General features: G+C 40.0%; 1 protein-coding gene across 12 annotated transcripts in view; it reads left to right on the top strand.

Moving 5' to 3' along the window:
* The window catches only part of DOCK3 (dedicator of cytokinesis 3), a 188,122-nt gene that overhangs the window by 144,078 nt on the left and 30,353 nt on the right, over nucleotides 1–13,691 (top strand). For 10 of the 12 annotated variants that reach the window (XM_079317220.1, XM_079317224.1, XM_079317223.1 and 7 more), the window contains 10 exons: nucleotides 876–951; nucleotides 1,836–1,936; nucleotides 2,204–2,262; nucleotides 3,593–3,741; nucleotides 5,976–6,061; nucleotides 7,789–7,815; nucleotides 7,939–8,034; nucleotides 9,734–9,794; nucleotides 10,268–10,361; nucleotides 11,041–11,189. In XM_079317220.1, the coding sequence (XP_079173346.1) occupies nucleotides 876–951; nucleotides 1,836–1,936; nucleotides 2,204–2,262; nucleotides 3,593–3,741; nucleotides 5,976–6,061; nucleotides 7,789–7,815; nucleotides 7,939–8,034; nucleotides 9,734–9,794; nucleotides 10,268–10,361; nucleotides 11,041–11,189 (898 nt within the window). The remainder of the gene's footprint in view (nucleotides 1–875; nucleotides 952–1,835; nucleotides 1,937–2,203; nucleotides 2,263–3,592; nucleotides 3,742–5,975; nucleotides 6,062–7,788; nucleotides 7,816–7,938; nucleotides 8,035–9,733; nucleotides 9,795–10,267; nucleotides 10,362–11,040; nucleotides 11,190–13,691) is intronic. The other 2 variants (XM_079317228.1, XM_079317222.1) reach the window with 1 other exon arrangement.

The following is a 13,691-nucleotide window of genomic DNA, read 5'->3' as shown; positions in this document are numbered from 1 at the left end:
CTGAATGACAGCTGGAGCATTCCCACTCTGAGGAAACACCATGGCAATGCTCCTAAAGCTGCTTGCTCAGCTGAGTTGAAGGCTCTGTGAGTCCACCCTGCTAATGAGAAGTGAAAGAAGTGGATTTCAGGAATTCAAGCATAAAGATTCAATGAAGTTCTGAAAGAAAAAAAGAAATCCACCTGAAACAGGATCTCCCTCAGATGCTGCAGGTTACCTGTTCCCTTGGGCAGAATTTTGCCACAAAGCTTTAGACTGACAGTTACACTTAGCGGTGCTACTGCAGTTTTGGATGTGATTCAGAGATGTGCTCTTCTTTTGATACCACTGCTGCCTGACCTACATGCCATTAATTAATTCCTGAGTCTATCATGTGCCTTAATTGCCTTCCACTAAGGTGTATGTAGCCACCAACAAAAAATAACACAGAATACAAACTTGGCAGAATGCTCACAAATATCTTGAGTTGAATGAGAGTGAGATAAAGAAGCATTGTATAGACAAGAACAAGGACAGCTCAAACTTTTTGAGTTACTCTCTTCTGGGGAAAAAAATCTTTCTGCTTAGAACAGGAGGAAAAGGAGTGTATTATTCCATTTCCCTGGTGGTCATATGGCCCAGCCATGCAAAATAGGCAGGATTTTAAATGCCCCTGTGTAAATTCTAAAAGTTACAATAATAGTGAAAGTTCATAATCTTGTATTAATTATTACAAATTGTTCATTAAAGCATAGAACAGTGACTTCTGTGTAAATATCACAGAGATTACACAAAGAATACCTGTTTTAAAACCAGCACCACCAACCACTGTAATAATTTGTATTCCAGATTCAAATGTTCTCTTTCTGTTTTCTTGTCTTTGTTTTTGGCTGCAGTATCATAGTTACAACTGTTCAGTACTTGTCTTCTGCCCTGCATAAGAATTTCACAGAAACGGACTTCGATTTTAAAGTAAGAATTGATTCAGAAAATGTTCTGACATCTTTTCAACCCATCAGTAATGAAGGAACAGGAGCTGCCCTCTGCATTAGCTGATGATATTTGCAGCATTTATTAGAGTGTCTGTCAGGAAGATGACCTAACTGATAAAGGACAGGAATGGAATCTGGTGTGGAATTGATGGGAAGTAGAACAGATACAGTGTGAGATCAAATCAGGAAAATTCAGTCCCTCATAAAGGAAACAAGTAATTCCATAAGCATGGGGTTAATGGAGTGTGCTGTCTTCCAGACTGATGGGTAATGCAATGTAAACTCAGGCAATGCTTTTCCTGGGGTTGGGGAATTCATGAACTTCCTCTCCCAGAGGTGTGTCTGGCTGATGACAAAACCTGGAGGAATACAATCTTAGGGAGTGTTGTCCCTGTGGGATGGAGTTGGAGATGGGCAGCAAGTTCAGTGTTAGTTAGGAAGAGCTGCCAGACCTGGGGACAAGTGCACACACCAAGCTGGCAAAAACCTCATCTCTTTGGGAAGACAAATTACAGGGGTCTCATTCATGATATAATTTGATCTCTGGGGATTTTTGACAGATAGAATCTGTTCAACCTACAGAAAAACAATTTAAAAGTTTGCTGGTGTCACCAGATTTATTCATTCTTGAGCTGTGGTGCAAAGAGGAAAAAACCTAGTGGCATTGCATTTGTGGGGTTTTTATTTAAGTTCCTACCAGGTTTAAAGAATCCATTTGTACCCTTAAGAGTTAATTTGTATCTCCATAGTAAGAGACATTGATGAAGTTGCCCATTGATTAGGAAAAGGAGTCTATGACTTTCTCCACTTGTTTAAAACTTACTCTTGGAGTGTAATGTTATAAAATTCCTTCCTTTGTCACAGGTGTGGAACTCTTATTTCAGCCTGGCAGTTTTGTTTATAAACCAGCCAAGTCTCCAACTGGAAAATGCCACACCACCTAAGAGGAAGAAGATTCTGGATAAGTAAGGATATGTTTTGTTGGCTTCCCACCTCAAAAAAGAGCCTTATTTTCTTACCATAAGTCTCTGATTTATTATGAAACCTGGGATGTGGAAATGGCTGGGAAATTAATAACTAGATCTCCCAATACAGCAACCAGTCAAGTTGTTTGATATTCTTACATTGACATAAATGTGAATTTAATTTTTTTTAACCATTTGATTAATTTTTCACATCACTGCCTTGCAAGTTTTTGTTCCCTGGGCAGCTGTGACTCTCTTCTCTCTCAGGTATGGTGATATGAGAGTGATGATGGCCTATGAGCTCTTCAGCATGTGGCAGAACCTGGGTAAGCCTCTCCCTCCCTCACCTGACAACCAAAGCCAAAGGAAAACTCCATTTCTGTCAAAGTATAATTTTTTTTAATGCTTTAAAGCTCTCTTCTGCACTGTACTCTAGGGGAAAATAGCAAAATGTTTGCTGATAGAGATCACAAATACAAGGATATGAGAAGGGATGAATCATTAAGAGAGCAAAGGAGTGACACAAGTCAGATTGGATAACTCAATAATGTGGCTGCAAAATATTCACCAAGCCAAATACAAACATTTTATGTGTAGGAATATAGGTAGGAGTTGCTATTCAAAAACACAAAGACTACAAATGTATCATACTGATAATCAGCTGAAGGGGAGCTACCTGTAAAATGCTATGAGTAAAGCAGATTTTGTAATCTTTGAGAAAATATGTAAGAATCTGGAGTAAGAGAAGAGGGACCATGTTACTGTCACAGTGTTTTCCATAAGTACACTTGATTCTAGATTAGTTTGCCCAGTCCTGCTTTCTACAGCTAAAAAAAGAAACCCAAGACAAGCTGGACAAAGTTCAGATAACAGTCAGGAAGACTACAGAAGTAAGAAAACTGAATAAACCTGATTTGTCTTGCACAGCTAAAATGGTACAGCCAGAACTGATCACAGTTGAAAGGATGTGTGTGGAGAATAGAAAGCCCTCCAAGGTAACAGAGATCCAATACCCAGAAAATGATGCTGGACAAACTCAGCTGAGAAATGAGAAGCCAGTTTTAGATGTGTAGATGCAGACATTTCTCACTGGATGCTGTTCCAGATCAGGCTTTGTTGAGTTTCTCCCTGCAATAGTGCAGTAGTGTGGCTCAGCAGAGATTGGCAGCAAAGTGCCTCAGGTCCCTCCTGGAGCAGATCCACTTGGTCCCAGGCAAGGGCAGTCAGGAAATCAAGACAGCAGTGGGCACCAAGAGCTCTGCAGTTCCTTGAAATCTGAATGTGTTCTATTAAGTACCATTGTTCTCACAGCCCTTTCAAAATCTTCATGAATTAGAAGTACCCCTGGCCCCTTTTCCCCCAGTCAATGTGTTTTAGTTCAGTTGCCTTTGACAGTTTGAATTCCTTTGCAAGTAAAATGCACTGACAATTTTTGCTGAAGACTTTCACAGTGAAACCAAAAATGCTTTTAGAGACTTGGCAAGAAAGGGTATAAAGCAAATACTGATTTTTCATACCTTTTCAGGAAAATAATGTTTGCTTTTGTAATGCTCATGTTTACTACCGTGTAAATGTCATTATTGCAAGGGTTCCCTGTTTTCTCAGTGACAGATAGCAAAGGCTTTTATTTAATTGCAATTGTTTTGGGTTGTACAGGTGAGCACAAGATTCACTTTATTCCGGGAATGATTGGCCCTTTTCTGGGTGTTACACTTGTTCCACAACCAGAAGTCAGGAATATCATGATCCCAATCTTCCATGACATGATGGACTGGGAGCAGAGAAAGAATGGCAACTTCAAACAGGTGAGGGCACTTCCCAAGCTTTCCTTTCCTAGATCTGTCTGTCTGCAGTGTCCAGCTGGAAGCAAGGAGTTTGTATTTGTTGATATGTTTCTGACTGTGAAGGTGCCATGTAAATATTTATAAAATAGAAAATTCAAGACCTAATTCACTTAACTACCACAAAACCTCCAAGATTGTTTAACCAGTGCAAACTGCATTTCTCATGAACATGAAGAGGAGGAAGCACATCATGGGGAAAAGAATTTTGTAGGTGCTAGACTATCAGTGCTCCCAGTGGTTTCACTTAGATTATTAGTCAACCTAAATGGGACAGACTGAGAACCAAAAATGGGGATGCAAAGATTTAGCCAGTCATTGTGAAAACACTGCTCTCTGCTTCTCCCTGTCTTCAATTTGCAGCTAGGAAGTGGTACTGTATAATTAAATCAGTACACTATGCCTTGAAACAGACTTTGTAGCTGGTTTTATTTGCAGAAATTGCAGCAGCTCTCCAGGAAGGGTTAAGTCCAACAAGAGCTCTGCAGTTTCCACCTGCTGTGAGCTCTGATTGCAAATCAGGGAGAGAAATCATCATTCTGTTTCCCAGTCATGGTTAGAAAATTGCTTAGATTTTCCACTGCAAACCAGATCCCTGAAGTGCAGAGCTTTGCTAATAAAGGATGGGTTTGGTCTGGATCCTCAGCTGACAGTGTTTCATTGTCGTGCTGGGGCAATACTGGGAGCCAGGATCTGCAGGGAAGTGCTCTGAAGGAGTAAATCATCATTAAATTATCATAATTCATGTGATTAATTATTTGCACAGTCATTAAAATGCCAGATCTAATATATCATTCCAGGAGAATAGCAGACCTTTCCCATAACCTGATCTATTAAAGGCTGTGTGGAAAAGTAATATCAGGAGCTTGTTTTCCTTCCTCTTCACCTCCCATGATTGCCACAATTGTTATTATTTACTATTATTATTATTATTGCAATAGCATTTTGGTCACAGTCCTCTTTCCACTTATTTTAACATAACAATAGAACAGTCTTTCTCTGGAATTTACAGTAATAAGCACCTACTGTCACCTTTGAGTTTCTGGGCCTATTTATATTTTCTGCATCAAGATGAACTCTTCATAATATTCATTTAATTTTTAAACTAATGTATTTTAAACTACAGCTCCAAGAATATTCTTAAATTACCTGTGAAGCAAATTTCTGCACTGTTTTATGAAGCATATATTGTAACTTTCTAAGGTTAAAGATGAAATAATCATCTGTATTAGTGATTAAATAAATAGTTAAATACCGTAAGAGATAATAAACATCATTAGCTGCTGGAACAAGGGAGTTATTTGCTTTCCAGTATAATGCTGGATAGCTGGACACACGCATTACTGATCTCTGTTGTCACTGTAGACCACAAACAAAGGGAGGGTTTTTTTAATTCTGAGTTTCTCTTCACCTTTTGAATATTCAGTTGTTTATCAGAAAATATAAAAACTCTGAAAACTCATTTTCAAGCCTTTTTAAAATTTTCTTCAGTAGTTCATGTTTTAACAAGGTTGTTTTTTCAGCAAGGCTGGATAACAATACAGTTGGATTGAGGGATGAAATCGGGTCTCCCTTTAATGATTTCAGCATCAAGAGCACCAAGTCCCTTTGTGTGCCACTGGCTAATTTGTTTTTCCTTCCCATCTTTACTTCCTTTGCAATTTGGCCACTGAAAAACATAGAGAAGCTCAGACTATGCTTGTCTTTAAATAAAAGTAAGCCATATTTCTGCAAATAGCTTCAGCCTTTAGGAGCCTCTGTCTTCACTAGTAGTGAAACTGTCTTCTCCAAGGCTTCTGACTATAAAAAAATTGTTTTGTTTAATGTTACATACATCAATTTCTGCACTTGAATCAATTTTATGAGAACATCTGATATCACACTTGATATTTAGGGTAGGAATTAATATGCATTCAAAATATTTCTATGAGAAACATAATGATGCTGGTGTGGCCCTTTATATAAAGTGAAAGAAAAAGCTGAAGTGTTATATAATTATGGGCTCAAAAAGTGGGGTTTAATGCAAATAATCTTCCAGTATAACGATGCCTGGGTGATTGCAAATGAATTCCACCAGCAGAACCAGAACAGCAGAGCAGTGGTGCTGGATATTCTGTTGTAGTTCAGGATCCAGTTTACCTGGTGCACTGGTTCACTGGAAGTGTCTGAGTGATGGATTTGGTCACTTCTTCCTGCAGGTGGAAGCTGAGTTGATTGATAAGCTGGACAGCCTGGTGTCTGAAGGAAAAGGTGATGAGAACTACAGGGAACTCTTCAGCCTGCTGTAAGCTTTGCCAGTTTGTGCTCCTCGTGTTGTGCAGGGTCACTGGAGGAGTCAGGCAGTGATGTGTGCAGCCACAGATCCCTGGGGAGGGCAGGAAAGGGCTCCTGGCAACTTCCCATGGAATGGCTCAGTGAAGTACTGCTGAAAGTAATGGAGACCTAAACTCTTCTTTGTCTTCTCTCTGTGACATCTAATGAAAGGCTGCACAGGTTATCATCCTCTATCAAAAATTCATTTGCTGGAGGAGCCAGGGCCCTTTTTCCACAGCATTGAATGAGATATTAGCCTCAGGATTTAGAGACACAGTGCACTATCTACAGAGTCAGGCCTTGTTAGAGCAAAGGAGATTTTCCTCAGCATTTTTCTTTCTCTCTTCCTATTTCTGAAGGCCATGTTTTGGTTGGCTCAACAGTTGCTTCCTCCAGAGTCCATTGTGACAATGTACTTCCACATCCTTTCACACCAACCACTGGTACTCAGAAGGATAAACTTGAAGATTTTATGTCTGACTTTGCACTTTACAACCTTTGATTACTGATCTGTCTCCAAATTTCATTTTGAGTGTTCCTAGTTTATTTCAGAAGGCATAGACAGACAATTTTATGTGGCCCCCAACAGCACACCAGCTGTTTGAGGCATAAACCTTTGTTTTGCTGGGACCAATAATTCTATTTCTGAATTTGCAATTGCATATACATTCATTGCAAGCTAGATAAGCCTGCCTATCCCATGTGCTTATCCTCAGGAAGTATGGAAATGTATTCAATTTGGATTTGTGTATATTCAGCCTTGGATCTTATGTGTACAGATAAAGTAAGTCTATTTCAGGGATAAAGGAAAGGAAGTATCTATTCTCTTTTTTTTGTTCACATGGCAAGAGGAATAGTGTGCCTTTGGGGACATTCATTACCTGAAATGTTAAGAATTCAAGGGCTGTAGCTTTTTACTTATTTTTAGGTGATAGTGATTGGATGCATTACCAAGAAACAGTCTGGAATTCCAGCAACCACTAAGCTTATATTTGCCACTGACTTGTCTGAAAACAATATGAGCAAACAACTGAGGAAAAAATTCCACAACTTAATAAATGCTGTGTGAAAAAAACAGTTGATCTTGAATTCTACTTATAGTCTCTTATAGACTTATAGTATAGTCTCAACTATACTGCTGAAAAGAGAATTGGCTCCCTCAGCTGCAAATATCCCAGTATTGAAGAGTTTGCCTCTTTGGAGGATGTGACACCCAACAGAATTTCCTTCCTGGAAGTGGCAAACTCTTTGACTGGAAATCCACTTTAAGGGAAACTGGATTGTGAATTTGCTTTCTTTCTTCACTTCTCAAACACAATGTTAATTGTTCTCTTTCCAGCCTTCTCTCTTCCTTCACTACTGTGTGAGATAGGTGCTCACTGTACTGTCCATGCTAAACAGGAGCAGATTGCTTTCATTTCCAACTTAAATAGAATGTGATTCAGGGTTGGTTGGTTGCTGATTAGAGATGAAAAGTTATGGAAGGAAGAGCAAAGAAGAAATATTTACAGTAGGTTTGGACTCCTCATTTTCTGATTGCTGCTAGCAGTATTTAAGCTACAGGTAATAATGTAGGAATCAAGTATTGCCATGAGTGTTGCTCTTTTTCATATCTGTTAAATGGCAATGTGAGGATATTTTCCCTTCTCCTGTCAATTCTGTAATTTCCTTATCTTTACCTCATGCTGCCTGGAGTAGAACCCAACTCTTTGGGCCTTATCCCAGGTAAGATGCTAATTCTTCTGGCATTTGTTTTATGAGGGAGAAACCAAGTTGCCTGTATCAAGTCTGCATGCACTGTACCATTTCCCTGGAAGCCTCACCTGCTGTCTTTCCATCTCCAAACAGTTTGCTGGAGAAGATTGAGCAGGAAACTTGGCGGGAGACTGGAATCTCTTTTGTCACATCCGTCACTCGTCTCATGGAGCGTCTGCTGGACTACAGGTACCTGGCACCAGCAGGAGCATGTTCTGAGCACAAGAAGATTGTCAAGACATGGTACCAAATTCCTACAGGGAATATTTTTGTTGACTATCAAGCTGCATAGATGCAAGTCAATGAATCATGCTGGGTTCTGAGCAAACATCCCAGATGCTCATCTCTAGAGATCTTATTATCATTCTTGTGTGCTCCTTCCTGATAGTTTTGTACTGAAGTTTATTCATGTTGCTAAAACATTAATTCCTTCTATCACTGAAATGATCTCACCTAATTGAGCAAAATGGATGTTAAGTACAAGAGTGATCCCCAAAGCCTCAGTGAACCAAGGTGTGCCGAATGCCTCATCCAGGCCTGCAGGGCTGGTAAACTTCTGTCTGGGAACTCTGACACATCAGCTGGTGGCTCATGAGCAAGATTTCACTATAAATTAGGCAGCCTTCATTTAGTTTTAAACTGAGGTTTGCAGGACTGTTGTGTCAATGCAGCTGAGCTTTGACTAAGTTAGAAGGAAATATTTTAACTTTAGATTTATATATACACACACACACACTCAGAGGGGCTTTTTTAATAATAGACAATTTGAACCTATATAGAACTGCCCCAGATATTTCTATCTTTAGCCTACTGACAAGAGTTCAAATAGGTTTTTTCTTGTGCTGCTGCTCATTAGAGGTGAAACCCTCTGACTAGGCTAGGTGCTCTGCAGTCCCAATTCCTTTTCTGTGCTTCTTAGTTTGCTCTTTTTGTTATCCCTACCACCTTGATCCAATCTCCCGTTTTTCCTGGCAACAACCACTCTACAACTACTCTGCACAACCAGGTACTGGAGACACATTTAAAGGGAATGCAGGGGAGCTGCTTGGGGTTTTTTGGGGGGCAGGGTGGGGGGTGTCATGTGTTACTGGTTTCTGGGTTTTGTTTTTTAATGATAAATGGCTGCCAGCAAGGCAGCTTTGACACAAAGATACACATTTCCATGCTTGAGAAACACATACCAAGTTTTAACTGATTTTCAATCTGCAGCTGATTTGCCATTCCCAGAACAGGGAACTGGCATGGGGCATTGGAATTTGAATCTACTGGAAAGGCACAGGCATTTCTTAGAGTCCAGCTGCCAGTCAGAAGCTGTAGAGTTCTCAAGATGGTTTGCTGTCACAGCTTTAAAAATTTAGTCTCTTGTACTGTTTGAATATAAACAATTTCTAAAATATTCCAGAAGCCAAAGATAAGTTTTGTGATTAACTTACCTATGCCAAAATTAGAAATCTAGTCTAAATCCCTCAGGTTGTATCCTTGTGTGTCACACCACACTGCAGAGCTGCATTTATGGAAGCCAACCCTTGGACTAGGACAAAATGCTTACATCTGGATAAATAGGAATTTTTTTGCTTTTTTAAGTAGATCTTGCATTTGGATTATTTTTGACCACTGTCATCTGATTTTTGTTCAGATTCTTGCAAGAAATGAAGGAACAGTCATTTCAGGTGCTTGTTTGCAGATGCAAACTTGTAAGGGGACACTCAGCTCTCACATCATTTCAGCCCTAATATGAAAATTTTTCTTAGAGGAACTTTATAAAATGAAGTATGTGATTATCTGTTGTTTGTCATCCAGGGAACTCTGGAAGATTAGCTAGCTTCAAATTTATTTTAAAAGGACTGTTTTTGCAGATGTTTGTTTCAACATTGCTCTGCTTCCTTAGGGACTGTATGAAAGGAGATGAAACTGAAAACAAGAAGATTGGCTGCACTGTTAACCTTATGGTAAAGATGTTTCCTTTATCTCTTTGTGATACTGTGCAATCTTGTTGAACCTGGGATGGGAAAGGCTGGGATAGGAATCTGTGTCAGGCAAGAGAAGCTTCAGAATCCAAGCACTGGGATGACAGAAGAGAACGATGAGGATTGTGAGGATCCTCTGATGTGACTCACTGCATCAGCAGGGTCAGGCTACTCAGGTCTGTGTCCAGCTGAGTTCTTTGTATCCCTGTGACACAGGTTCTACAGCCTCTCTCACCTCTTTTCAGCTTTTGACTACCTTCATTTTGAAAAAGAATATCTTGCCACAATATAAAAATTAGTGGGTTAGATCAGTGTGAATGTGAAAAGAAGAATTACTTTTCTTTCCCACTAAGAATGTGTTCTCTTTTCAATAACTTTGCACATCCACATACACTGCTGAGTGCTTGAATGAAGGGAGAGTCTCAAGAGTAACGACTCTGTTTTTTCTTTCACAGAATTTCTACAAATCTGAGATTAACAAGGAGGAGATGTACATCCGCTATATCCACAAGCTGTGTGACATGCACCTACAGGCTGAGAACTACACAGGTGAGGGACACATTCCAGCATTCTGCTTGGAGTCCTTATGACATTTTGTAACTCTCCTGATGTTATGCAGTGTCTGGTTCATTCTTTTGGAAAGAATTTACATGAATCAGTTATGGCAGTTGGGAAGGCAAGAAGCTGAGGCCCAGCTCCTTCCCTTGAGTTTAATCCTGTCTGTTTATACCCAGCCACATGATTATTGCATTACACTTCAAATTTTACATTAAAGTGTTCTTTAAAGAAGATGGATTAAAAAAAAATCACAACAGCGTAATGAAATTTCGAGGAAGATTAGCAAAACCAGCATTATATAATCACTTGTCATATTTCCTTGCCTTGCAGTGCTGAGGGAGCACTTGGAACGTGTATGGACTCTAATGCTGTGTTGTCCAAGCTCTGTTTACAGCTGCAGGCCCCAAATCTAGTTACAAATCTGAACATCTGACTGTGCATTTAAATCAAGGAGCTGGTAAAAAGAAACTTGACAGATTTGTACCTAAAAAATCATGTGCTGCTATTTTAAGTAATTGAATAATTTAACGGTCCTGTAAGAGTTGAGATTTTTTTCACCAACTATAAATCAGAAATCACAGAACGTCAGAAGCAAGTCTGTGACCTTTCAGTATTGGCTGTGTTTATTTTCTGTCATTGATTCAGTGTTCCATAATTGCCTTTCCTACAGAGGCTGCATTCACTCTGCTTTTGTACTGTGAGTTGCTTCAGTGGGAGGACAGACCTCTGAGAGAGTTCCTGCATTACCCATCTCAATCAGAGTGGCAACGTAAGGAAGGTCTGTGCCGTAAGATTATCCATTACTTCAACAAAGGGAAGGTATGCCAACTTCTTCTCTCTTCCAGCAGCTTCCTTCCCTTTTCCTGACCGACTTAGGGCTTGCAAGCCAGCACCTCAGTTCAGTAGTCTGGAAGTAAATTTGTATCAAGAGGGTTAATAACATGACAAATTGGCTCTCTGGACAAAAAAAAACAGATGAGGAAAGGTATTTTATTATGTATGGCATTGGGAATGGATTAGAGAGGCCAACAGGACAAACACCAGAACATTTTTAAACCTTTAAACCGAGCCTTGGATCAGCTGATGTGGCAGAGTGCCAGTTCCTCAGCTTTTGAGAGGTGGGATTGCATTTTGTAGCTGTCTGTGCAAACTGCTGTGCTATGACTCACTTGAGAACTTGTTTTGTGCTTAACCTACACAAGGAAATGGCAGGCAAATGCTATAGGGGTCTCTTTATTGAAAAAGATTTAAATCCTTTCAGTGTCACTTATTTTAAAGTGATTTTCAATTGAAGTGCAGTTCCATCCACTGCACAAGAAGAAAATCAATCCATTTCAATTTCATATATTGAGTATGGGTTTTCTACAGTTAATTATATTTTTTTTTCCAATTACTTCAGAGGTAGATGTTTTAGTCCCTTGTGTCCTGGTGTTTTGGGAACATTTCAGAGGTGAACCTTAAAAGTGACATCATCTGTTGGAGTGTTTTCAAATTTTTCCCTTCTCTAAGAAAATTCCTACAGCTTATGTTCTTGGGAGATAACATCTGTATGTGTGCCTCGGGGTTGATTTTGCCTGTGATGGCAATGGCAATGGCATTAAATACAAATATGAGCTGGTTCTTATGGGGCTGCCATTCCAGATAGTGCATTCCTAGTCCTGGTAATAGGAGTTGCATATGGCAGAAACATTTTCTACAGAACCTGCAAAAGGAAGTCAGATTCCTGTGTGAAGGGAGAAATGGCCCATTTATGAGGAAGTGATTAAGATCTTTTTTTGTGTGCCTGACAGAGCTGCTTTTTTGTGATAACGCTGCATATGGTTCTCTCATGTCAGAAATTTTCAGGGGCTTTCAGACTGCATTTAAAAACAAATTACTGCCTTGTACAAATATTACAGTACTGTACTTTCTGACTAGACAAAGATGATAGAGGCACTATGGAAAACAAGTGACTATTTTTGACAACAAGAACAGGGAATCCATAATACACAGTGAAGGAGAGTAAAAATTGACTGATGTAATTAGGCTATAAAACTCCTAAGATTATAGAGTGTTAACCTCTTGAGGTTTTCTCCCTACTGGATGTTTTTGGAGTTACTTGATTCGTGTTTTAATCCTCCTTTATTACAAATGGTAGCTGAATGATTAAATAATCCACTTAAGCAGTGTGTATGTCACTCAGACTATGGAAGTGAAAGATGCTGAGAAGCCAAATCCTCCTTTTCACCACTCTTGCTGTGTGACAGGGAGCAGCTCAGGGAATGGAAGAAACCTGCTTCTCTCTGCTTGTGTCTGACAGCTTCTTTCTGTACTATCCTGAGATGGTCCCTCCTCAGGTTCTACAGAGCAGGAATTGTCCTTCAGTTGCATTTCCAGAGTTCCATTTCTCATGCTGCTCCTGGCCTCTTCCACCAAGTGTGGGTGTCAAGGCAGAGTGAGTGTAAAGGCTGTAAAAATTCTGCACTTGTTTATAGGAAAATTTTATCAGGACAGGAATGGGAGGAAAACTGGCCACAAGGCTGTCTTGTGACATGCCAGTGGCACAGCCTGTGTCAGGCTTGGGATGTGCAGTGGGTGCAGAACTGACTCCCACCCTCAGCGTCAGCAGCCCTGTGCTGGGAAGGAACATGGTGTTCCAGAGCCTTTTAGCCTTCACTGGTCATGTGCCCCTTCCTGCTGATTTCTGCTATGCTGTGAATTGGTTTGGGGCTCAGCTGGCAGTGTGTGCAAGTACATAACTTAAATTGAAGATATTTTTAACCCTCAGTAACAATTTTGACTGTTAAAACTCAAAAGTTCTCCAGTTGAAGACATCCGTTAATGGAACAGTTTGAACCCGACTGATCATGTTTCTGCACAGCAATAGCTCAAAAACTACACAACCCATTTCTGTCTAGTTCACTGCTGGATTTATTAATTGACAGTTCTAAACAGCTCCCACCATGGCATTGCAGGGTCTGCTCTCCTTAGTGCAGCCCAGTGCACACAGAGGCCCAAAGCAGTGTTCCCAAAGCACTTCGTTTTTGATCATGTGCTCCATACCCAACACTCAAAATCATTTCTCTTGTGTACCCTCATGGGAATCATTTCCAAAAGAAAGCTGCACGTGGGATGTGAGTAAATAAAGGTTTGCATCCAGAAGGGTTGATTGTCTCTACCTGTGCCCCCTTGTGTGCAGTCAGCTGAGAGTTGCTGGTATCATAGGAGAAGGGTGCAATAAATGCCCTGTAAATGTGGCTTTCAAGTAAAACACAACATGCAAATACATCAAAGGCCAGCAAAACAGAAAGCACTAATGAGGAAAATTACCAGTGGAGACAT

This window comes from Erithacus rubecula (genome assembly GCF_903797595.1).
Source record: "Erithacus rubecula genome assembly, chromosome: 13".
NCBI lineage: Eukaryota > Metazoa > Chordata > Aves > Passeriformes > Muscicapidae > Erithacus > Erithacus rubecula.
Note: the sequence above shows the minus strand (reverse complement) of the source record. Positions and strands in the feature narration are given on the sequence as shown.